The sequence below is a fragment of the Gavia stellata genome, unplaced genomic scaffold (genome assembly GCF_030936135.1).
Source record: "Gavia stellata isolate bGavSte3 unplaced genomic scaffold, bGavSte3.hap2 HAP2_SCAFFOLD_1148, whole genome shotgun sequence".
Lineage (NCBI taxonomy): Eukaryota > Metazoa > Chordata > Aves > Gaviiformes > Gaviidae > Gavia > Gavia stellata.
Window position 1 is genome coordinate 1 of NW_026776375.1, and position 22,857 is coordinate 22,857.

At 67.3% G+C, this 22,857-nt stretch overlaps 1 protein-coding gene across 1 annotated transcript in view; it reads right to left on the reverse strand.

The window, feature by feature from the left end:
* Window positions 1-151: 151 nt before the first annotated feature.
* NEURL4 (neuralized E3 ubiquitin protein ligase 4) overlaps window positions 152-22,857 on the reverse strand; it is a gene marked incomplete at both ends in the record, with an annotated part of 32,243 nt that continues 9,537 nt past the window's right edge. Inside the window, 13 exon segments of the mRNA XM_059834573.1 lie at window positions 152-208; window positions 1,342-1,365; window positions 1,367-1,441; window positions 3,188-3,406; window positions 6,280-6,425; window positions 8,258-8,389; window positions 11,472-11,641; window positions 14,320-14,398; window positions 14,505-14,581; window positions 17,173-17,371; window positions 18,985-19,147; window positions 19,246-19,331; window positions 22,011-22,192. Coding sequence (XP_059690556.1) covers window positions 152-208; window positions 1,342-1,365; window positions 1,367-1,441; window positions 3,188-3,406; window positions 6,280-6,425; window positions 8,258-8,389; window positions 11,472-11,641; window positions 14,320-14,398; window positions 14,505-14,581; window positions 17,173-17,371; window positions 18,985-19,147; window positions 19,246-19,331; window positions 22,011-22,192 — 1,609 coding nt within the window.

A 22,857-nucleotide genomic window follows, 5' to 3' on the forward strand; every position in this document is an offset into this window, starting at 1 on the left:
TCCCCCACCCCCCCCCCCCACCCCCCCCCCCCCAGTGCCCCCCCACTCACAGCGAGGGGGGTCCCGGCGGTGGGGGAGGGGCTGGGGGTGGGGGAGGGGGTGGGGGAGGGGGGCGCCGCTGCCCCCCCCCCCTCCCCCCCCCCCCCCCCGCGCTGACGATGGAGACGGCCGTCACCCGCCCGTAGAGGTCCAGAGCCACGAAGGCGTTCTGCGGGGGAGGGGCGATGATGTCAGCGCGTGACGTCATGGCCCTGCCCCGCCCCGGGGCAGGAACCCGGTGACATCACCGCCACGCCCCTCCCAGGCGGGAAATGAGGTCACAGCGCCCTGTGACATCACAGCCAAGCCCCTCCCAGGCGGGAAGTGAGGTCAGGGAACCCGATGACATCACAGCCAAGCCCCTCCCAAGTGGGAAATGACGTCAGAGAGCCTCATGACATCACTGCCACGCCCCTCCCAGGTGGGAAATGAGGTCACAGCCCCCTGTGACATCACAGCCACTCCCTTCCCAGACGCGACGTGAGGTCAGGGAACCCCGTGACATCACAGCGCCCTGTGACACCACAGCCACGACCCTCCCAGGCAGGAAATGAGGTCACAGTGCCCTATGACATCACAGCGCCCTGTGACATCACAGCCCCGACCCTCCCAGGCGGGCAGTGAGGTCATAGTGACCTATGACATCACAGCACCCTATGACATCACAGGCAAGTGCCTCCAGGTGGGAAATGAAATCACAGTGCGCTATGACATCACAGCACCCTGTGACATCACAACCAAGCCCCTCCCAGGCAGGAAATGAGGTCACAGTGCCCTATGACATCACAGCGCCCTGTGACATCACAGCCAAGCCCCTCCCAGGCAGGAAATGAGGTCACAGTGACCTGTGACATCACAGCGCTCTGCGACATCACCACCAGACGGGATGTGAGGTCAGGGAACCCGATGACATCACCGCCACGCCCCTCCCAGGCAGGAGATGAGGTCAGAGAGCCTCATGACATCACCGCCACGCCCCTCCCAGGCAAGAAATGAGGTCAGAGAGCCTCATGACATCACTGCCACGCCCCTCCCAGGCGGGAAATGAGGTCAGAGAGCCTCATGACATCACTGCCACGCCCCCTCCCAGGCAGGAAATGAGGTCAGAGAGCCTCATGACATCACCGCCACGCCCCTCCCAGGCGGGAGATGAGGTCAGAGAGCTCCTGGTGACGCTGGAGCCCCGCACAGAGTGACATCACAGGAGGTGCCCCCACAGGGGGTAACCGCGGGGGGGGTGTGACATCACAGGCGGAGGTATGACAGATGCTCGGGGGGGGTGTGACCTCACGGCGGCGTTACCTTGGCGACGCCGGTGGCGGCGGGGGCCCATGTCCTCCCCGTCCACCAGGATGTGCATCGTGTCATCGGGGCCGCGCCGCACCCCCAGACGGTTCCCGACCTGGGGGGGGGGCACCCATGAGACCCCACCCAGGGACCCCCCACCCCACCCCTGGGACCCCCCAAAACCCCCCGGGACCCCCCAGAACCCCCTGGGACCCCCCCAAAACCACCCTGGGACCCCCCCAGGAACCCCCCAGAACCCCCCAGGAACCCCCTGGAACCCCCCCAAAACCACCCTGGGACCCCCCCAGAACCCCCTGGGACCCCCCAAAACCCCCCCAGGAACTCCCTGGGACCCCCCAAAACCACCCCTGGGACCCCCCCAGAAACCCCCAGAACCCCCCCAGGAACACCCTGGGACCCCCCAAAACCACCCTGGGACCCCCCAGGAACCCCCAGGAACCCCCCCAGGAACGCCCTGGGACCCCCCAAAACCCCCCAGGAACGCCCTGGGACCCCCCCAAAACCACCCTGGGACCCCCCAGAAACCCCCAGAACCCCCCAGGAACGCCCTGGAACCCCCCAAAACCACCCTGGGACCCCCCAGGAACCCCCTGGGACCCCCCAAAACTCTCCTGGGACCCCCCAGGACCCCCCTGGGTGCACCCTGGGACCCCCCAGGATCCCCTTAGGTCCCCTTGGGGACCCCCCCAGGACCTCCCTGGGAGCACCCTGTGCCCCCTAGGACCCCCCCCCAGAACCCCCCAGGACCCCGCTGGGAGCACCCTAGGACCCCTGGAAACCCCCAGGGACCCCCCCCAAACCCCCCGGGACCCCCATGGCAGCACCCTGTGCCCCCTGGGACCCCCCAGAACACCCCAAGACCACTCCTGGGAGCACCCTGGGACCCCCCAGGACCCCCCTGGGAGCACCCTGTGCCCCCTGAGACCCCCCAGAACTCCCCAGGGAGCAGCCTGGGACCCCCCAGGATCCCCTTGGGACCCCCCAGGACACATCAGGACCTCCCTGGGAACACCCTGTGCCCCCTGGGACCCCCAGGACCCCCCCAGAACCCCCCAGGACCCCCCAGAAGCCCACTGGGACCCCCCCTGAACCTCCCTGGGAGCACCCAGAACCCCCCAGGACCCCCCCTGGGCGCACCCTAGGACCCCTGGGACCCCCCCAGGGACACCCCAGGACCTCCCTGGGAGCACCCTGGGACCCCCAGGACCCACCCAGAACCCCCCAGGATCCCCCGGGGAGCACCCTAGGACCCCTGGGACCCCCCAGGACCTCCCTGGGAGCACCCTGTGCCCCCTGGGACCCCCCAGAATGCCCCAGGACGCCCCTGGGAGCACCCTGTGCCCACTGGGACCCCCCCAGAACTCCCCAGGACCCCCCCTGGGAGCACCCTAGGACCCCCCCGGACCCCCCCCCAAACCCCCCAGGACCCCCCTGGGAGCACCCTGGGACCCCCCTAGGACCCCCCCAGGACCCCCCTGGGAGCACCCTAAGACCCCCAGGACCCCCCCCCAAACCCCCCAGGACCCCCCTGGGAGCACCCTGTGCCCCCTGGGACCCCCAGAAACCCCCTGGGAGCACCCTGGGACCCCTGAGACCCCCAGGACCCCCCAGGAGCCCCCTGGGACCCCCCAGGACCCCCCTGGGAGCACCCTAGGACCCCTGGGACCCCCCCTGGACCTCCCTGAGAGCACCCTGTGCTCCCTGGGACCCCCAGGACCCCCCTGGGAGCACCCTAGGACCCCCCAGGACCCCACAGGATCCCCCTGGGACCCCCCCAGGACCCCCCTGGGAGCCCCCTGGGACCCCCCAGGACCCCCCCAGGACCCCCCCCCCAACTCACCGCCAGCCGGTCGAGGGAGACGCCGTAGTTATGGCGGGTGAGGGTCCCGTTGCGCCGCACCTCGGCCCCCGCCACCACCCAGGTGGGGGGGCGCGGGGAGGTCCAGGAGGGTGGCGGGGAGGGCGGGGGGGGCCGGGGGGGCCCTGCCCGGGGGGGCAGCGCCGTCAGCCCCAGGCGCACCGAACCCGCCCAGCGCTCGTCCAGCGCCTCGATCCGCACCTGGCAGGGGAAGGGTTAAGGTGCCGGGGGGGCGGAGCCGGGGGTGGGGCTTAGAGGAGGCTCCACCCACTGTGGGCGGGACCACAGCTCAGCCCCAGTTCTATTTGCATGGGTCCTGGGGGGGGCGTTAAAGCAGAGCCAGGGGGCGGGGCTTATTCAGGGGGCGTGGTTTGGTGTGTGGGCGTGGCTACAGGAGGCTCCACCCACCGTGGGCGGGCCCAGAGCTCTGCCCCCAGTTCTATTTGCATGGCTCACAGGGGAGTATTAAAGCAGTGTCAGGGGGCGTGGCTTATTCAGGGGGCGTGGTTTGGCTGGGGGTGTGGCTTCAGGAGGCTCCACCCACTGTGGGCGGGGACTACAGCTCAGCCCCCAGTTCTATTTGCATGGGTCCTGGGGGGGCGTTAAAGCAGAGCCAGGGGGCGGGGCTTATTAAGGGGGCGTGGTTTAGCGTGTGGGCGTGGCTACAGGAGGCTCCACCCACCGTGGGCGGGCCCAGAGCTCTGCCCCCAGTTCTATTTGCATGGCTCACAGGGGAGTATTAAAGCAGTGTCAGGGGGCGTGGCTTATTCAGGGGGCGTGGTTTGGCTGGGGGGTGTGGCTTCAGGAGGCTCCACCCACTGTGGGCGGGACTACAGCTCAGCCCCAGTTCTATTTGCATGGGTCCTGGGGGGGCGTTAAAGCAGAGCCAGGGGGCGGGGCTTATTAAGGGGGCGTGGTTTAGCGTGTGGGCGTGGCTAACAGGAGGCTCCACCCACCGTGGGCGGGACCACAGCTTACCCCCCCTTTCCATTTGCATGGCTCACAGGGAGGTATTAAGGCAGTGCCAGGGGGCGGGGCTTATTCAGGGGGGCGTGGTTTGGTGGGTGGGCGTGGCCACAGGAGGCTCCTCCACTGTGGGCGGGCCCACAGCTTCCCCCCAGTTCCATTTACATGGGTCCTGGGGGGGGCGTTAAAGCAGAGCCAGGGGGCGGGGCTTACTCAGGGGGCGTGGTGTGGTGTGTGGGCGTGGCTACAGGAGGCTCCTCCCACCGTGGGTGGAGCCACAGCTCAGCCCCAGTGCTATTTGCATGGCTCACAGGGGGGTATTAAGCAGTGTCAGGGGGCGGGGCTTATTCAGGGGGCGTGGTTTGGCGTGTGGGCGTGGCTACAGGAGGCTCCACCCACCGTGGTTTAAAAGTGCAGCTGGGCAATTATTAAATTAGGGCTGGGCGGAGCTGGGGGCGGGGCTTATAGGGGAGTGGCTTGTGTAGGGGTGGGGCTTGCAGTGGGCGTGTCCCACCCTAACCCCGCCCACTTCCCTTAAAGAGACACTGTCCCTCCCAACACCATCCCCCCTTTCCCACGCAGGGGCGTGGCCACTCCCCAACCCCACCCCCTTGAGTGGCCCCCACCCACCCGTGGGCGTGTCCCACCACAGCCCCGCCCACTTTCCTTAAAGAGACACTGCACCTCCCACCATTCTCCCCCTTTCCCATGCAGGGGCGTGACCGTCCCCTAACCCCACCCCCCTAGGTGACCCCACCCACCAGTGGGCGTGTCCCACCGAAGCCCCGCCCACTTCCCTTAAAGAGCCACCGCACCTCCCACCCTTCTCCCCAATTTCCCATGCAGGGGCGTGGCCGCTCCCCAACCCCGCCCCCTTAGGTGACCCCACCCACCCGTGGGCGTGTCCCACCGAAGCCCCACCCACTTCCCTTAAAGAGCCACCGCACCTCCCACCCTTCTCCCCAATTTCCACGCAGGGGTGTGGCCACTCCCCAACCCCGCCCCCTTGAGTGACCCCACCCACCAGTGGGCGTGTCCCACCGAAGCCCCGCCCACTTCCCTTAAAGAGACACCGCACCTCCCACCCTTCCCCCCCCTTTCCCATGCAGGGGCGTGGCCGTGCCCTAACCCCGCCCCCTTAGGTGACCCCACCCACCAGTGGGCGTGTCCCACCGAAGCCCCACCCACTTCCCTTAAAGAGCCACCGCACCTCCCACCCTTCTCCCCAATTTCCATGCAGGGGCGTGGCCACTCCCCAACCCCGCCCCCTTAGGTGACCCCACCCGCCAGTGGGCGTGTCCCACCGAAGCCCCGCCCACTTCCCTTAAAGAGCCACCGCACCTCCCACCCTTCTCCCCAATTTCCCATGCAGGGGCGTGGCCGCTCCCCAACCCCACCCCCTTGAGTGGCCCCACCCACCAGTGGGCGTGTCCCACCGAAGCCCCACCCACTTTCCTTAAAGAGACACCGCACCTCCCACCCTTCTCCCCAATTTCCACGCAGGGGCGTGGCCACTCCCCAACCCCGCCCCCTTAGGTGACCCCACCCACCAGTGGGCGTGTCCCACCGAAGCCCCGCCCACTTCCCTTAAAGAGACACCGCACCTCCCACCCTTTCCCCCCCTTTCCCATGCAGGGGCGTGGCCGTGCCCTAACCCCGCCCCCTTAGGTGACCCCACCCACCAGTGGGCGTGTCCCACCAAAGCCCCGCCCACTTCCCTTAAAGAGACACCGCACCTCCCACCCTTCCCCCCCCTTTCCCATGCAGGGGCGTGGCCGTCCCCTAACCCCGCCCCCTTAGGTGACCCCACCCACCAGTGGGCGTGTCCCACCAAAGCCCCACCCACTTCCCTTAAAGAGCCACCGCACCTCCCACCCTTCTCCCCAATTTCCACGCAGGGGCGTGGCCGCTCCCCAACCCCACCCCCTTGAGTGGCCCCACCCACTAGTGGGCGTGTCCCACCGAAGCCCCACCCACTTCCCTTAAAGAGCCACCGCACCTCCCACCCTTCTCCCCAATTTCCACGCAGGGGCGTGGCCGCTCCCCAACCCCTCCCCTCCCGGGTGACCCCGCCCCCCCGTGGGCGTGTCCCTGGGGGCCCCGCCCACCTCGAAGAGCTCTCCGGGCCGGAGGTGGGAGCGGCTGAAGACGAGGCCGTGGCAGTAGCCGGCCACCCGGGCGGCCCCCAGCCCCTCCGCCCCCAGCGCCACGTTCTGCCCGCAGCGCCCGTGGAACCGCTGGCAGGGGCCGGGGGCTGGCAGGGGAAGGGGCGGGGTCAGCGGGGGGGGCGTGGCATAGGGGGGCGTGGCATGGGGGGCGTGGCATGGGGGTGTGGCATGGGGGTGTGGCATGGGGGTGTGGCATGGGGGGCGGGGAGACGCAGCACTTGGGACACACACATGTGACATGGGGGAGGGCGGGGTCACTGGGGGCGTGGCATAGGGGGGCGTGGCATAGGGGGTGTGGCATAGGGGGTGTGGCATGGGGGCGGGGAGACGCAGCACTTGGGACACACACATGTGACATGGGGGAGGGCGGGGTCACCGGGGGCGTGGCAATGGGGGGGTGTGGCACGTGAGGGCGTGGCGGGGGCATGGCCCGGGGGAGGGGCGGGTGTCACCCGTGGGGGGACGTGGCACCCGTGGGTGGATGTGTCACCTGGGGGGGGACATGTCACCTGGGGGGGGACAATGTGTCACCTGGGGGGGGACAATGTGGCACCGGGGGGGGGACAATGTGTCATCTGGGGGGGACAATGTGGCACCGGGGGGGGGACACGTCACCCAGGAGGGGACACGTCACCTGGGGGGGGACAAGATGTCACCTGGGGGGGGGGGACATGTCACCCAGGAAGGGACACGTCACCCGGGAGGGGATATGTCACCTGGGGGGGGGGACACGTCACCCAGGAGGGGACACGTCACCTGGGAGGGGACATGGCACCTGGGGGGGGGGACACGTCACCCGGGGGGGGGGACACGTCACCTGGGAGGGGACATGTCACCTGGGGGGGGGACACGTCACCCGGGGGGGGGGACACGTCACCTGGGAGGGGACATGTCACCTGGGGGGGGGACACGTCACCCGCGGGGGGAACACGTCACCTGGGAGGGGACATGGCACCTGGGGGGGGGGACACGTCACCCGCGGGGGGAACACGTCACCTGGGAGGGGACATGGCACCTGGGGGGGGGGACACGTCACCCGGGGGGGGGGACATGTCACCTGGGGGGGGGGACACGTCACCCAGGAGGGGGACATGTCACCTGGGGGGGGGACAAGATGTCACCTGGGGGGGGGGACACGTCACCCGGGAGGGGACACGTCACCTGGGAGGGGACAACATGTCACCTGGGGGGGGACATGTCACCTAAGGGGGGGACAACATGTCACCTGGGGGGGGACACGTCACCCAGGAGGGGACATGGCACCCGGGGGGGGGACATCATGTCACCTGGGGGGGGACACGTCACCCGGGGGGGGGGACAACATGTCACCGGGGGGGGGGACAGAGATGTCATCTGGGGAGGGGACATGTCACCCAGGGGGGGACACATCACCTGGGGGGGGGGGACACAGAGGTCATGTGGGGAGGGGACATGTCACCCATGGGGGGGACGGACATGTCACCTGGGGAGGGGGACACATCACCCGGGGGGGGGGGATATGTCACCCATGGGGGGACATGTCACCTGGGGGGGGGACACACACGTCACCCAGGGGGGGATATGTCACCCGGGGGGGGATATGTCACCTTGGGGGGGGGGGGGACGACACATGTCATCTGGGGAGGGGACATGTCACCCGGGGGGATATGTCACCCATGGGGGGACACGTCACCCGGGGGGGAATATGTCACCGGGGGGGGGGGGAACGGGACACACACGTCATCTGGAGAGGGGACATGTCACCCGGGGGGGATACGTCACCCGGGGGGGGGACACGTCACCCATGGGAGGGACACACACATCATCAGGAGAGGGGACACGTCCCCCCGGGAAGGTGACCACCCCACTGAGACCCACAGCCCTGGGGACACCGGTGCCCCCCCCCCCGTCCCCGCGGTGTCCCCGCGGTGTCCCCTACCTGGGGAGGGGAGGGGACAGGCCTTCTCGGTGGCACTGCTGCCGGTGGCCAGGCTGTTGTCGGCCGGGCCGGTGGCCCCGGTGAGGGACACCTGAACGCATTGGCCGTAGAGGTCCACCACCGCGTACACCTCTGCGGGGACGGGGACACCCTCAGGGGGGACAGGGGACACCCCCACCCCCCCCCGTGTCACCCGCCACGGCCCCATGCCACTGTCCCCATGTCCCCCCTCCGTGTCCCCATCCCCGTGTCCCCCCCGCCACGGCTCTGTCCCCGTCTCCTCCGTGTCCCCATCCCTGGGAGCTCATACCCGTGTCCCCCTCCGTGTCCCCGTCCCCCTTCATGTCCCCATGTCCCCACCGTGTCCCCAATCCCCACGTCCCCCCCATGTCCCCACAGTGTCCCCACAGTGTGTGTCCCCCTGTGACCCCCATGTCCCCACAGTGACCCCCTGTGTGTGTCCCCCTCCGCAGCGCTGTCCCTGTCCCCACGTCCCCACCACTGTCCCTGTCCCCATGTCCCCGCCGTGTCCCCACCATGTCCCCATGTCCCCACAGTGTCCCCCATGTCCCCAGGGGACCCCAAAGCATCACAGGTCCCCCCAAACCGAACCCACAGTGCCACCGCAGGACCCCCTGTGTGTGTCCCCCTCCGCAGCGCTGTCCCTGTCCCCACATCCCCACCACTGTCCCTGTCCCCACGTCCCCACCGTGTCCCCACCGTGTCTCCCATGTCCCCACAGTGTCCCCAGGGGACCCCAAAGCATCACAGGTCCCCCCAAACCGAACCCACAGGGCCACCGCAGGACCCCCTGTGTGTGCCCCCCTCCGCAGCACTGTTCCTGTCCCCATGTCACCGCCGTGTCCCCACCATGTCCCCATGTCCCCACAGTGTCCCCCATGTCCCCAGGGGACCCCAAAGCATCACAGGTCCCCCCAAACCGAACCCACTGTGCCACCGCAGGACCCCCTGTGTGTGTGTGTCCCCTTCCCCACTGCTGTCCCCGTCCCCATGTCCCCACCTTGTCCCCAGCCCCATGTCCCCCATGTCCCCACCATGTCCCCATGTCCCCCCCATGTCCCCCGGGGACCCCAAAGCATCACAGGTCCCCCCAAACCGAACCCACAGTGCCACCGCAGGACCCCCTGTGTGTGTCCCCCTCTGCAGCGCTGTCCCTGTCCCCACGTCCCCACCACTGTCCCTGTCCCCACGTCCCCGCCGTGTCCCCACCGTGTCCCCCACGTCCCCACCATGTCCCCATGTCCCCCCCATGTCCCCCGGGGACCCCAAAGCATCACAGGTCCCCCCAAACCAAACCCACAGTGCCACCGCAGGACCCCCTGTGTGTGTCCCCCTCTGCAGCGCTGTCCCTGTCCCCACGTCCCCACCACTGTCCCCGTCCCCACGTCCCTGCTGTGTCCCCACCATGTCCCCCATGTCCCCATGTCCCCAGGGGACCCCAAAGCATCACAGGTCCCCCCAAACCGAACCCACAGTGCCACCGCAGGACCCCCTGTGTGTGTGTGTCCCCCTCCGCACCGCTGTCCCTGTCCCCACGTCCCCACTGCTGTCCCTGTACCCACGTCCCCGCTGTGTCCCCACAGTGTCCCCCATGTCCCCCCATGTCCCCAGGGGACCCCAAAGCATCACAGGTCCCCCCAAACCGAACCCACAGTGCCACCGCAGGACCCCCTGTGTGTGTGTGTCCCCCTCCGCACCGCTGGCCCTGTCCCCACGTCCCCACCACTGTCCCTGTCCCCACGTCCCCACCGTGTCCCCACCATGTCCCCCATGTCCCCATGTCCCCCCCATGTCCCCAGGGGACCCCAAAGCATCACAGGTCCCCCCAAACCGAACCCACAGTGCCACCGCAGGACCCCCTGTGTGTGCCCCCCTCCGCAGCACTGTCCCTGTCCCCACATCCCCACCACTGTCCCTGTCCCCACGTCCCCATCGTGTCCCCACCGTGTCTCCCATGTCCCCACAGTGTCCCCAGGGGACCCCAAAGCATCACAGGTCCCCCCAAACCGAACCCACAGGGCCACCGCAGGACCCCCTGTGTGTGCCCCCCTCCGCAGCACTGTCCCTGTCCCCATGTCACCGCCGTGTCCCCACCATGTCCCCCATGTCCCCACAGTGTCCCCCATGTCCCCAGGGGACCCCAAAGCATCACAGGTCCCCCCAAACCGAACCCACTGTGCCACCGCAGGACCCCCTGTGTGTGTGTGTGTCCCCTTCCCCACTGCTGTCCCCGTCCCCATGTCCCCACCTTGTCCCCAGCCCCATGTCCCTCATGTCCCCCCCATGTCCCCATGTCCCCCCCATGTCCCCATATTGTCCCCATGTCCCCAGGGGACCCCAAAGCATCACAGGTCCCCCCAAACCGAACCCACAGGGCCACCACAGGACCCCCTGTGTGTGTCCCCCTCTCCGCTGTCCCTGTCCCCATGTCCCCGCCGTGTCCCCACCATGTCCCCCATGTCCCCACAGTGTCCCCCATGTCCCCCGGGGACCCCAAAGCATCACAGGTCCCCCCAAACCGAACCCACAGTGCCACCGCAGGACCCCCTGTGTGTGTCCCCCTCTCCGCTGTCCCTGTCCCCACGTCCCCACCGCTGTCCCTGTCCCCACGTCCCCGCCGTGTCCCCACCGTGTCCCCACCGTGTCCCCCATGTCCCCGCCGTGTCCCCCGGGGACCCCAAAGCATCACAGGTCCCCCCAAACCGAACCCACAGTGCCACTGCAGGACCCCCTGTGTGTGTGTGTCCCCCTCCGCACCGCTGGCCCTGTCCCCACGTCCCCACCACTGTCCCTGTCCCCACGTCCCCACCGTGTCCCCACCATGTCCCCCATGTCCCCATGTCCCCCCCATGTCCCCAGGGGACCCCGAAGCATCACAGGTCCCCCCAAACTGAGCCACAGTGCCACCGCAGGACCCCCTGTGTGTGTCCCCCTCTGCACCGCTGGCCCTGTCCCCATGTCCCCACCTTGTCCCCAGCCCCATGTCCCCCATGTCCCCACCATGTCCCCATGTCCCCCCCATGTCCCCCGGGGACCCCAAAGCATCACAGGTCCCCCCAAACCGAACCCACAGGGCCACCGCAGGACCCCCTGTGTGTGCCCCCCTCCGCAGCGCTGTCCCTGTCCCCACGTCCCCACAGTGTCCCCACCGTGTCCCCCACGTCCCCGCCGTGTCCCCACGCCGTCCCCTTACCCGCCGGCAGCCCCGAGCAGGCGACGCCCTGGTCGGCGCCGTTGATGAAATAGCGCAGGTCGCCCCGCGCCGTCCGCATCATCCCGATGCGCGAACCCGTCCCCAGCGAGTCGAGGTCGCAGCCGTAGTTGTTGCGCATGGTGTTACCGTCCTGCATGATGGCCGTCCCGCTGCGGGGACACGGGGACATGGTGGGGACATCGTCGTGGGGACACCGGGGACATCGTGGGGACACCGGGGCGGGGGACAAGGGGACAGGGGTCCTGCCTGGGGACGATGCAGAGGACCCAGAGGGGCTCTGGGGTTCCGTGGGGACATGGGGGGGGGGGACACGGGGATGGGGACGTGGAGAGGGACACCGGGGAGGGACGGGGACACCAAGGAGGGGGCGGGGGGAACACGGGATCCCGTGTCAGCCCGATGCAGGTGGCACGTGGGGAAGTGGGGTACTTGGGGATGGGTGGGGACCCTTGGGGACAGATGGGGACATTGGGGACAGATGGGGACATTGGGGACGGGTGGGGACATTGGGGACGGGATGGGGACCCTTAGGGACAGACAGGGACCCTTAGGGACAGACAGGGGACGCTTGGGGACGGGATGGGGACGCTTGGGGACGGGATGGGGACCTTGGGGACAGATGGGGACATTGGGGACAGATGGGGACATTGGGGACGGGATGGGGACCCTTAGGGACAGACAGGGACCCTTAGGGACAGACAGGGGACCTTGGGGACAGGATGGGGACGCTTGGGGACGGGATGGGGACCTTGGGGACGGGATGGGGACCCTTAGGGACGGAATGGGGACCCTTAGGGACGGAATGGGGACCCTTGGGGACATTGGGGACAGGACAGGGACCCTTGGGGATGGGTGGGGACATTGGGGATGGGTGGGGACCCTTGGGGACAGGTGGGGGACCCTTGGGGACGGGATGGGGACATTGGGGACGGGATGGGGACCCTTAGGGATGGGATGGGGACCTTGGGGATGGACGGGGACCTTGGGGACGGACGGGGACCCTTAGGGACAGATGGGGACCTTGGGGATGGGACGGGGACCCTTAGGGACAGATGGGGACCTTGGGGACAGGACAGGGACCCTGGGGACAGGATGCGGACTCTTAGGGACAGAACAAGGACCCTTGGGGATGGGTGGGAACATTGGGGACAGATGGGGACCCTGGGGACGGGAGGGGGACCCTTGGGGACGGGAGGGGACCTTGGGGACGGGAGGGGGACCCTGGGGACGGGAGGGGGACCCTTAGGGACAGAACAAGGACCCTTGGGGATGGGTGGGGACATTGGGGACAGATGGGGACCCTTAGGGACAGATGGGGACCTTGGGGACGGGACGGGGACCCTGGGGGACAGAGATGGTCTCTCAGGGATGGGTGGGGACAGGCAGGGACGCTTGGGGACAATTATGGACCCTCAGGGAACCCCAGGACCCAGCACAACCCCCGGGGGAGCGAGGTGACGCCTTGGGGACACCAAGGACAAGACGTGGCCCCTTGGGGACAGAAGGGGACACAGGGGACAAGAAGAAAGGACAGGGATCCCCAAGGGATCCCTCGGGGAACCGGGGGACCCAGTAACGTCCCTGGGGGACCGAGGTGGCCCTGGGGGGGACTGAGGTGGCCCTTTGGGGACAGTGGTGGCCCCCAGGGGACCAAGGTGACCTCTTGGGGACAGCAAGGACAAGACGTGGCCCCTTGGGGACAGAAGGGGACACAGGGGACACGAGGAAAGGACAGGGATCCCCCCAAGGGATCCCTCGGGGAACCGGGGGACCCAGTAACGTCCCTGGGGGACCGAGGTGGCCCCGTGGGGGACCGAGGTGGCCCTTTGGGGACAGTGGCGGCCCCTTGGGGACACCAAAGACAAGACGGGGCCCCTTGGGGACAGAAGGGGACACGAGGAAAGGAGAGGGATCCCCAAGGGATCCCTCGGGGAACCGGGGGACCCAGTAACGTCCCTGGGGGACCGAGGTGGCCCTGCGGGGGACCGAGGTGGCCCCTTGGGGACAGTGGTGGCCCCCAGGGGACCGAGGTGACCTCTTGGGGACACCAAAGACAAGACATGGCCCCTTGGGGACAGAATGGGACATCAGGAACAAAAAGAAAAGGATTCTCAAGGGATCCCTCGGGGAACCGGGGGACCCAGTAACGTCCCTGGGGGACCGAGGTGGCCCTGCGGGGGACTGAGGTGGCCCTTTGGGGACAGTGGCGGCCCCTTGGGGACACCAAAGACAAGACGGGGCCCCTTGGGGACAGAAGGGGACACGAGGAAAGGAGAGGGATCCCCAAGGGATCCCTCAGGGAACCGGGGGACCCAGTAACGTCCCTGGGGGACCGAGGTGGCCCTGCGGGGGACTGAGGTGGCCCTTTGGGGACAGTGGTGGCCCCCAGGGGACCGAGGTGACCTCTTGGGGACACCAAAGACAAGACATGGCCCCTTGGGGACAGAAGGGGACACAGGGGACAAGAGGAAAGGACAGGGATCCCCCCAAGGGATCCCTCGGGGAACCGGGGGACGCAGTAACGTCCCTTGGGGACCGAGGTGGCCCTTTGGGGACAGCGGTGGCCCCCAGGGGACCGAGGTGACCTCTTGGGGACACCAAGGACAAGACGTGGCTCCTTGGGGACAGAAGGGGACACAGGGGACAAGAGGAAAGGACAGGGATCCCCCCAAGGGATCCCTCTGGGAACCGGGGGACCCAGTAACGTCCCTTGGGGACCGAGGTGGCCCCGTGGGGGACCGAGGTGGCCCCTTGGGGACAGCGGTGGCCCCGTGGGGACCGAGGTGACCCCCCCCAGGTGACACCGGTGTGCGTGTCCGTCCCTCACCTCAGCATCCAGGTATCGTAGTCGATATCCGTCATGGTGTTGGGGAACTCCAGGTCCTCGGGGCGGATGGCGGTGACGCCTGCGGGGACAAGGGGGGTGACAAGGGACACGGTGGGGGGGGGGGGGGGACAGAGGGGACAGGAGATGGGGAGGGGTGTGGGGACCCCCCCCGTGTCCCCCCTCACCCGCCTCGATGGAGCCGGACCAACGATCCACCATCTTCTGGATGACGATCTCGAAGAGCTCCCCGTCCCGCAGCGCCCTGGGGGACACGGGGGTCACCGGGAGGGGGGGACACCCCAAAATCTGGGGGGGGGGGGTGTCCCCTCGGTTGTGGGGGAAGGGCATAGGGACCCCCCCAGGTGGGTGCAGGGAGGGGAGGGGGGTTACGAGCACCCCGAGGTGCTGTGGGAGAGTCGCAGGGTGGGTTTTGGGTGGTGGGGGGGGGAGTTTTGAGGCAGTTTTGGGGGTGCAGGGGCAGATTTGGGGACCTGGGGGAATGTTTGGGGGTGCAGGGGCAGGGTTGGAGGTCCGGGGACAGGGTTGGGGGGGGATTTGGGGGTGCAGGGGCAGATTTGGGGGCGCAGGGTCTGGTTTGGGGGCCTGAGGACAGGGTTGGGGGCAGATTTGGGGGTGCAGGAGCAGATGTGGGGGTGCAGGGACCAGCCTGGGGCAGATTTGGGGGTGCAGGGGCAGATGTGGGGGTGCAGGGACCAGCCTGGGGCAGATTTGGGGGTGCAGGGGCAGATTTGGGGGTGCAGGGACCAGCCTGGGGCAGATTTGGGGGTGCAGGGGCAGATGTGGGGGTGCAGGGACCAGCCTGGGGCAGATTTGGGGGTGCAGGGGCAGATTTGGGGGTGCAGGGACCAGCCTGGGGCAGATTTGGGGGTGCAGGGGCAGATGTGGGGGTGCAGGGACCAGCCTGGGGCAGATTTGGGGGTGCAGGGGAGGATTTTGGGGTGCACGGGGAGGATTTTGGGGTACAGGGAGAAGATTTTGGGGTACAGGGAGAAGATTTTGGGGTGCCCCCACCAGTTGCAGACGCCGACGGCGTCACTAAACGCAGCAGCAGCTCTGGTGCGGGGTTGGGGACCTGGGGACGGTGCTGCAGCACCCACGGCCGGGTTTTGGGGTGCAGGGGGAGTTTTGGGGTGCAGGGGAGGATTTTTGGGGTGCAGGGAGAAGATTTTGGGGTGCCCCCACCAGTCGCAGACGCCGACGGCGTCACTAAACGCAGCAGCAGCTCTGGTGCGGGGTTGGGGACCTGGGGATGGTGCTGCAGCACCCACGGCCGGGTTCTGGGGTGCAGGGGGGGGATTTTGGGGTGCAGGGAGAAGATTTTGGGGTGCCCCCACCAGTTGCAGACGCCGATGGTGTCACTAAACGCAGCAACACCGCTGGTGCGGGGTTGGGGACCTGGGGACGGTGCTGCAGCACCCACAGCCTGGTTTTGGGGTGCAGGGGGAGTTTTGGGGTGCAGGGGAGGATTTTTGGGGTGCCCCCACCAGTTGCAGATGCCGACGGCGTCACTAAACACAGCAACACCGCTGGTGCGGGGTTGGGGACCTGGGGACGGTGCTGCAGCACCCATGGCCGGGTTTTGGGGTGCAGGGGGGATTTTGGGGTACAGGGAGAAGATTTTGGGGTGCCCCCACCAGTTGCAGATGCCGACGGCGTCACTAAACGCAGCAGCAGCTCTGGTGCGGGGTTGGGGACCTGGGGACAGTGCTGCAGCACCCACGGCCGGGTTTTGGGGTGCAGGGGGGGATTTTGGGGTGCAGGGGGGATTTTGGGGTGCAGGGGAGGATTTTGGGGTGCGGGGGGAGGATTTTGGGGTGCCCCCACCAGTTGCAGATGCCGACGGCGTCACTAAACGTAGCAACACCGCTGGTGCGGGGTTGGGGACCTGGGGACGGTGCTGCAGCACCCATGGCCGGGTTTTGGGGTGCAGGGGGAGTTTTGGGGTGCAGGGGAGGATTTTGGGGAACAGGGAGAAGATTTTGGGGTGCCCCCACCAGTCGCAGACGCCGACGGCGTCACTAAACGCAGCAGCAGCTCTGGTGCGGGGTTGGGGACCTGGGGATGGTGCTGCAGCACCCACGGCCGGGTTTTGGGGTGCAGGGGGAGGATTTTGGGGTGCAGGGGGAGGATTTTGGGGTGCCCCCACCAGTTGCAGACGCCGACGGTGTCACTAAACGCAGCAACACCGCTGGTGCGGGGTTGGGGACCTGGGGACGGTGCTGCAGCACCCACGGCCGGGTTTTGGGGTGCAGGGGGGGATTTTGGGGTGCAGGGGAGGATTTTGGGGTGCAGGGGAGGATTTTGGGGTGCAGGGAGAAGATTTTGGGGTGCCCCCACCAGTCGCAGATGCCGACGGCGTCACTAAACGCAGCAGCAGCTCTGGTGCGGGGTTGGGGACCTGGGGACGGTGCTGCAGCACCCACGGCCGGGTTTTGGGGTGCAGGGGAGGATTTTGGGGTACAGGGAGAAGATTTTGGGGTGCCCCCACCAGTTGCAGACGCTGACGGCGTCACTAAACGCAGCAGCAGCTCTGGTGCGGGGTTGGGGACCTGGGGACGGTGCTGCAGCACCCACGGCCGGGTTTTGGGGTGCAGGGGGAGTTTTGGGGTGCAGGGGGGGATTTTTGGGGTACAGGGAGAAGATTTTGGGGTGCCCCAATCAGTCGCAGACGCCGACGGCGTCACTAAACGCAGCAACACCGCTGGTGCGGGGTTGGGGACCTGGGGACGGTGCTGCAGCACCCACGGCCGGGTTTTGGGGTGCAGGGGGGGATTTTGGGGTGCAGGGGAGGATTTTTGGGGTGCAGGGGGAGGATTTTGGGGTGCCCCTGACCGGTTGGAGATGACGATGGCGTCGTTGAACTCGGAGCGGCAGTTCTGGCGCAGGGCGGTGCGGCCGCCGTTGGTGATGAGGGCGTTGGTGCCGTGCAGGCGGTGGAAGCGCAGGTCGCTGGGGGAACCCCCCGGGGAGGGACTTTCGGGGGACCCCGGGGTGTCCCCCTCCGAGCCATCGCCCCCCAGCGAGGTCACCTCTGGGGGGGGGGGACACGGGGACACATACGCACCCCACCCATGAACCCCCCAAAGGTGGGGCTCCGGCAACACCCCCCCGCACCCCAAAATCCAGCCCTGCACCCCAAAATCCAGCCCCGCACCCCGATATCGCCCCACACACACCCCCTGGTGTCCCCAGTGTCCCCAAACTCCACCACTGATGTCCCCAGGACCCCTGTCTCCCCCCAACCCCACCCCCCAGTGTCCCCAAGGTCCCCAAAGCCACCCCCCGATGTCCCCGCGTACCCCAAACCTCGGTGTCCCCAAGCAGTTCCCCTCCGATGTCCCCAAGGATCCAGGTCCCCACCGAGCCCCACCGTCTCGTGTCCCCAATGTCCCCAACCTTCCCAAACCCACCCCCTGATGTCCCCAACCTTCCCAAACCCACCCCCTGACGTCCCCAATGTCCCCAAACCCACCCCCTGACGTCCCCACGTCCCCAAACCCACCCCCTGACGTCCCCACTGTCCCCAAACCCACCCCCTGACGTCCCCAATGTCCCCATACCCAGACCTTGATGTCCCCAAGTGTCCCAAACCCAGTGCTTGATGTCCCCACGTGCCCCAAACTCATCCCTTGATGTCCCCAATGTCCCCGTACCCAGACCTTGATGTCCCCAAGTGTCCCAAACCCAGCGCTTGATGTCCCCAGGTGCCCCAAATCCACCCCTTGATGTCCCCAATGTCCCCAAACCCACCCCCTGACGTCCCCACGTCCCCAAACCCACCCCTTGACGTCCCCACTGTCCCCCAAACCCACCCCCTGACGTCCCCAATGTCCCCAAACCCACCCCTTGACGTCCCCACTGTCCCCCAAACCCACCCCCTGACATCCCCAATGTCCCCATACCCAGACCTTGATGTCCCCAAGTGTCCCAAACCCAGCGCTTGATGTCCCCAGGTGCCCCAAACCCACCCCTTGATGTCCCCAATGTCCCCAAACCCACCCCTTGATGTCCCCACGTCTCCCAAACCCACCCCCTGACGTCCCCACGTCCCCAAACCCACCCCTTGATGTCCCCACATCCCCCAAACCCACCCCCTGACGTTCCCAATGTCCCCAAACCCACCCCCTGACGTCCCCACGTCCCCAAACCCACCCCCTGACGTTCCCAATGTCCCCAAACCCACCCCTTGATGTCCCCACGTCTCTCAAACCCACCCCCTGACGTCCCCACTGTCCCCAAACCCACCCCCTGACGTCCCCAATGTCCCCAAACCCACCCCCTGACGTCCCCACTGTCCCCCAAACCCACCCCCTGACATCCCCAATGTCCCCATACCCAGACCTTGATGTCCCCAAGTGTCCCAAACCCAGCGCTTGATGTCCCCAGGTGCCCCAAACCCACCCCTTGATGTCCCCACTGCCCCCAAACCCACCCCTTGATGTCCCCAATGTCCCCAAACCCACCCCTTGATGTCCCCAATGTCCCCAAACCCACCCCTTGATGTCCCCACGTCTCTCAAACCCACCCCTTGACGTCCCCAATGTCCCCAAAACTCCACCTCCGACCTCCCCCAATGTCCCCTCCTCTCCCCCACCGAACCCCCCCCCCCCCCCGCCGTGTCCCCAACGTCCCCCGGGAGCTCACCGCCGTCCTCGACGATGGTGGCCTGGGCGGCCTGGCCGTAGAGGTCCACCACGGCGTAGACGTTGGGGGGCACGTTCCAGGCGGCGGGTCCCTGCGCCGCCCCGTTGACGAAGAAGTGGAGGGTCCCGTCGTCCCTCCGTACCACCCCCACCGTGTCCCCCGCCTGCGGGGACGAGTGTCACCCCCGGGGGACACCCACAGGGGTGTCCCTGTCCCCCCCCCCACCACCTCCTCCAGCTCCAGGTGTCCGCGTTGTCCCACCTTGAGGCGGTCGAGGTTGTGGCCGTACTCGTCGAGGACGGTGGTGCCGTTGTGCATCACCCCGTTGCCCGTCATCATCCAGGTGCCTGCGGGGACGGGGTTGGGGACATCATCCGGGGAGGGGAGGGGTGGCCGGGGACACCCTGGGGACACTCTGGGGTGGCTGGGGACACCTTGGAGGGGTACGAGATGTCCTGGGGACACTCTGGGGTGGCTGGGGACAACCTGGGGACACCATGGGGTGGCTGGGGACAACCTGGGGTGGCTGGGGACAACCTGGGGACACACAGGGGTGGCCCGGGACACCCTGGGGACACCGTGGGGACAACCTGGGGTGGCTGGGGACACCCTGGGGACACTCTGGGGTGGCTGGGGACACCTTGGAGGGGTACGAGATGTCCTGGGGACACTCTGGGGTGGCTGGGGACAACCTGGAGTGGCTGGGGACAACCTGGGGACACCATGGGGACATCCTGGGGTGGCTGGGGACAACCTGAGGTGGCTGGGGACAACCTGGGGACACACCTGTGGTGGCTGGGGACAACCTGAGGTGGCTGAGGACAACTTGGGGACATCATGGGGTGGCTGGGGACAATCTAAGGACACTCAGGGGTGGCCCAGGACACCCTGGGCACACCGTGGGGACATCCTGGGGTGGCTGGGGACAACCTGGGGACACCATGGGGTGGCTGGGGACAACCTGAGGTGGCTGGGGACAACCTGGGGACACCATGGGGTGGCTGGGGACAATCTAAGGACACTCAGGGGTGGCCCAGGACACCCTGGGGACACTGTGGGGACATCCTGGGGTGGCTAGGGACACACCTGGGGTGGCTGGGGACAATCTAAGGACACCATGGGGTGGCTGGGGACACCTTGGAGGGGTTTGAGATGCCCTGGGGTGGCTGCGGACAACCTGGGGACACACAGGGGTGGCCCAGGACACCCTGGGGACACCGTGGGGACAACCTGGGGTGGCTGGGGACAACCTGGGGACACCATGGGGTGGATGGGGACAACCTGGGGACACCATGGGGTGGATGGGGACAACCTGAGGTGGCTGGGGACAACCTGGGGACATCCTGGGGTGGCTGGGGACAATCTAAGGACACCCAGGGGTGGCCCAGGACACCCTGGGGACACCGTGGGGACAACCTGGGGTGGCTGGGGACAACCTGGGGACACCATGGGGTGGATGGGGACACCTTGGAGGGGTACGAGATGTCCTGGGGACACCGTGGGGTGGCTGGGGACAACCTGGGGACACCGTGGAGTGGCTCAAGATGCCCAGGGGACACCGTGAGGTGGCTGGGGACACCCTGGGAACACCCTGGAGGGACCCCACGGAGATGCTGGGGACCCCACGGGAACCCCATGGAGGTGTTGGGGACCCCACAGGAACCCCAGGGAAACGTTGGGGACCCCATGGAGACGTTGGGGACCCCATGGAGATCTCAGGAACCCCACGGGAACCCCAGGGAGGTGTTGGGGACCCCACGGGAACCCCAGGGAAACGTTGGGGACCCCATGGAGACGTTGGGGACCCCATGGAGAGCCCATGGAGACGTTGGGAACCCCACAGGAACCCCAGGGAGACATTGGGAACCCCATAGAGACGTTGGGGACCCCATAGAGAGCCCATGGAGATGTTGGGGACCCCATGGAGACGTTGGGGACCCCATGGAGATATCGGGGACCCCATGGAGATATCGGGGACCCCACAGGAACCCCATGGAGATGTTGGGAACCCCACAGGAACCCCAGGGAGACATTGGGAACCCCATAGAGACGTTGGGGACCCCATGGAGACCCCATGGAGATGTTGGGGACCCCATGGAGACCCCATGGAGACGTTGGGGACCCCATGGAGATATCAGGAACCCCACAAGAACCCCATGGAGATGTTGGGAACCCCACGGGAACCCCAGGGAGACATTGGGAACCCCATAGAGACGTTGGGGACCCCATGGAGACCCCATGGAGATGTTGGGGACCCCATGGAGACCCCATGGAGACGTTGGGGACCCCATGGAGATATCGGGAACCCCACAGGAACCCCATGGAGACGTTGGGAACCCCACGGGAACCCCAGGGAGACATTGGGAACCCCATAGAGACGTTGGGGACCCCATAGAGAGCCCATGGAGATGTTGGGGACCCCATGGAGACCCCATGGAGACGTTGGGGACCCCATGGAGACCCCATGGAGACGTTGGGGACCCCATGGAGATATCGGGAACCCCACAGGAACCCCATGGAGATGTTGGGAACCCCACAGGAACCCCAGGGAGACATTGGGAACCCCATGGAGACGTTGGGGACCCCACGGAGACGTTGGGGACCCCACAGGAACCCCATAGAGATGTTGGGAACCCCACAGGAACCCCAGGGAGACATTGGGAACCCCATAGAGACGTTGGGGACCCCATGGAGACCCCATGGAGACGTTGGGGACCCCATGGAGACCCCATGGAGACGTTGGGGACCCCATGAAGATATCGGGAACCCCACAGGAACCCCATGGAGACGTTGGGAACCCCACGGGAACCCCAGGGAGACATTGGGAACCCCATAGAGACGTTGGGGACCCCATAGAGACGTTGGGGACCCCATAGAGACGTTGGGGACCCCATAGAGATGTCGGGAACCCCACGGGAACCCCATGGAGATGTTGGGAACCCCATAGAGACGTTGGGGACCCCATAGAGATGTCGGGGACCCCACGGGAACCCCACGGGGACCCCACGGAGACGTCGGGGACCCACCTGAGCGCAGGTTGGTCATGGTGGAGGGCAGCTGGAGGTAGGCGGGGTTGTGGGTGGTCACCCCGATCTCGATGGACCCCGCCCACTTGTCCACCATCTTGTCGATGCGCACCTGGAAGAGCTCGTTGTCCCGCAGCGCCCGGGCGCTCAGCACCACCCCGTGGTTGAAGTCATCCGTCGCGCTGGGGACAGGGACACCGCGTCACAGGGGACACCGGGGACGGGGACACTACATAAACAGGGACACCTGGGATGGTGCCACCAGGGACGGGGACACCGCGTCACAGGGGACACCGGGGACGGGGACACTACATCAACAGGGACACCTGGGATGGTGCCACCAGGGAGAGGGACACGGGGACACCGCGTCACAGGGGACACCGGGGACGGGGACATCAAGGCACCACGTCAAAAGGGACGCCGGGACGGGGACACCACGTCAAAAGGGACGCCGGGACGGGGACACATGGACACCGCGTCACAGGGGACGGGGACATCAAGACACCACGTCAAAAGGGACACCGGGGACAGGGACGCATGGACACCGCGTCACAGGGGACACCGGGGACGGGGACATCAAGACACCACGTCAAAAGGGACGCCAGGACGGGGACACCGCGTCAAAGGGGACACCGGGACGGGGACACTACGTCAACGGGGACACCTGGGATGGTGCCACCAGGGACGGGGACACCGCGTCACAGGGGACACCGGGGACGGGGACACTACATCAACAGGGACACCTGGGATGGTGCCACCAGGGAGAGGGACACGGGGACACAGTGTCACAGGGGACACTGGGGACGGGGACATCAAGACACCACGTCAAAAGGGATGCCGGGATGGG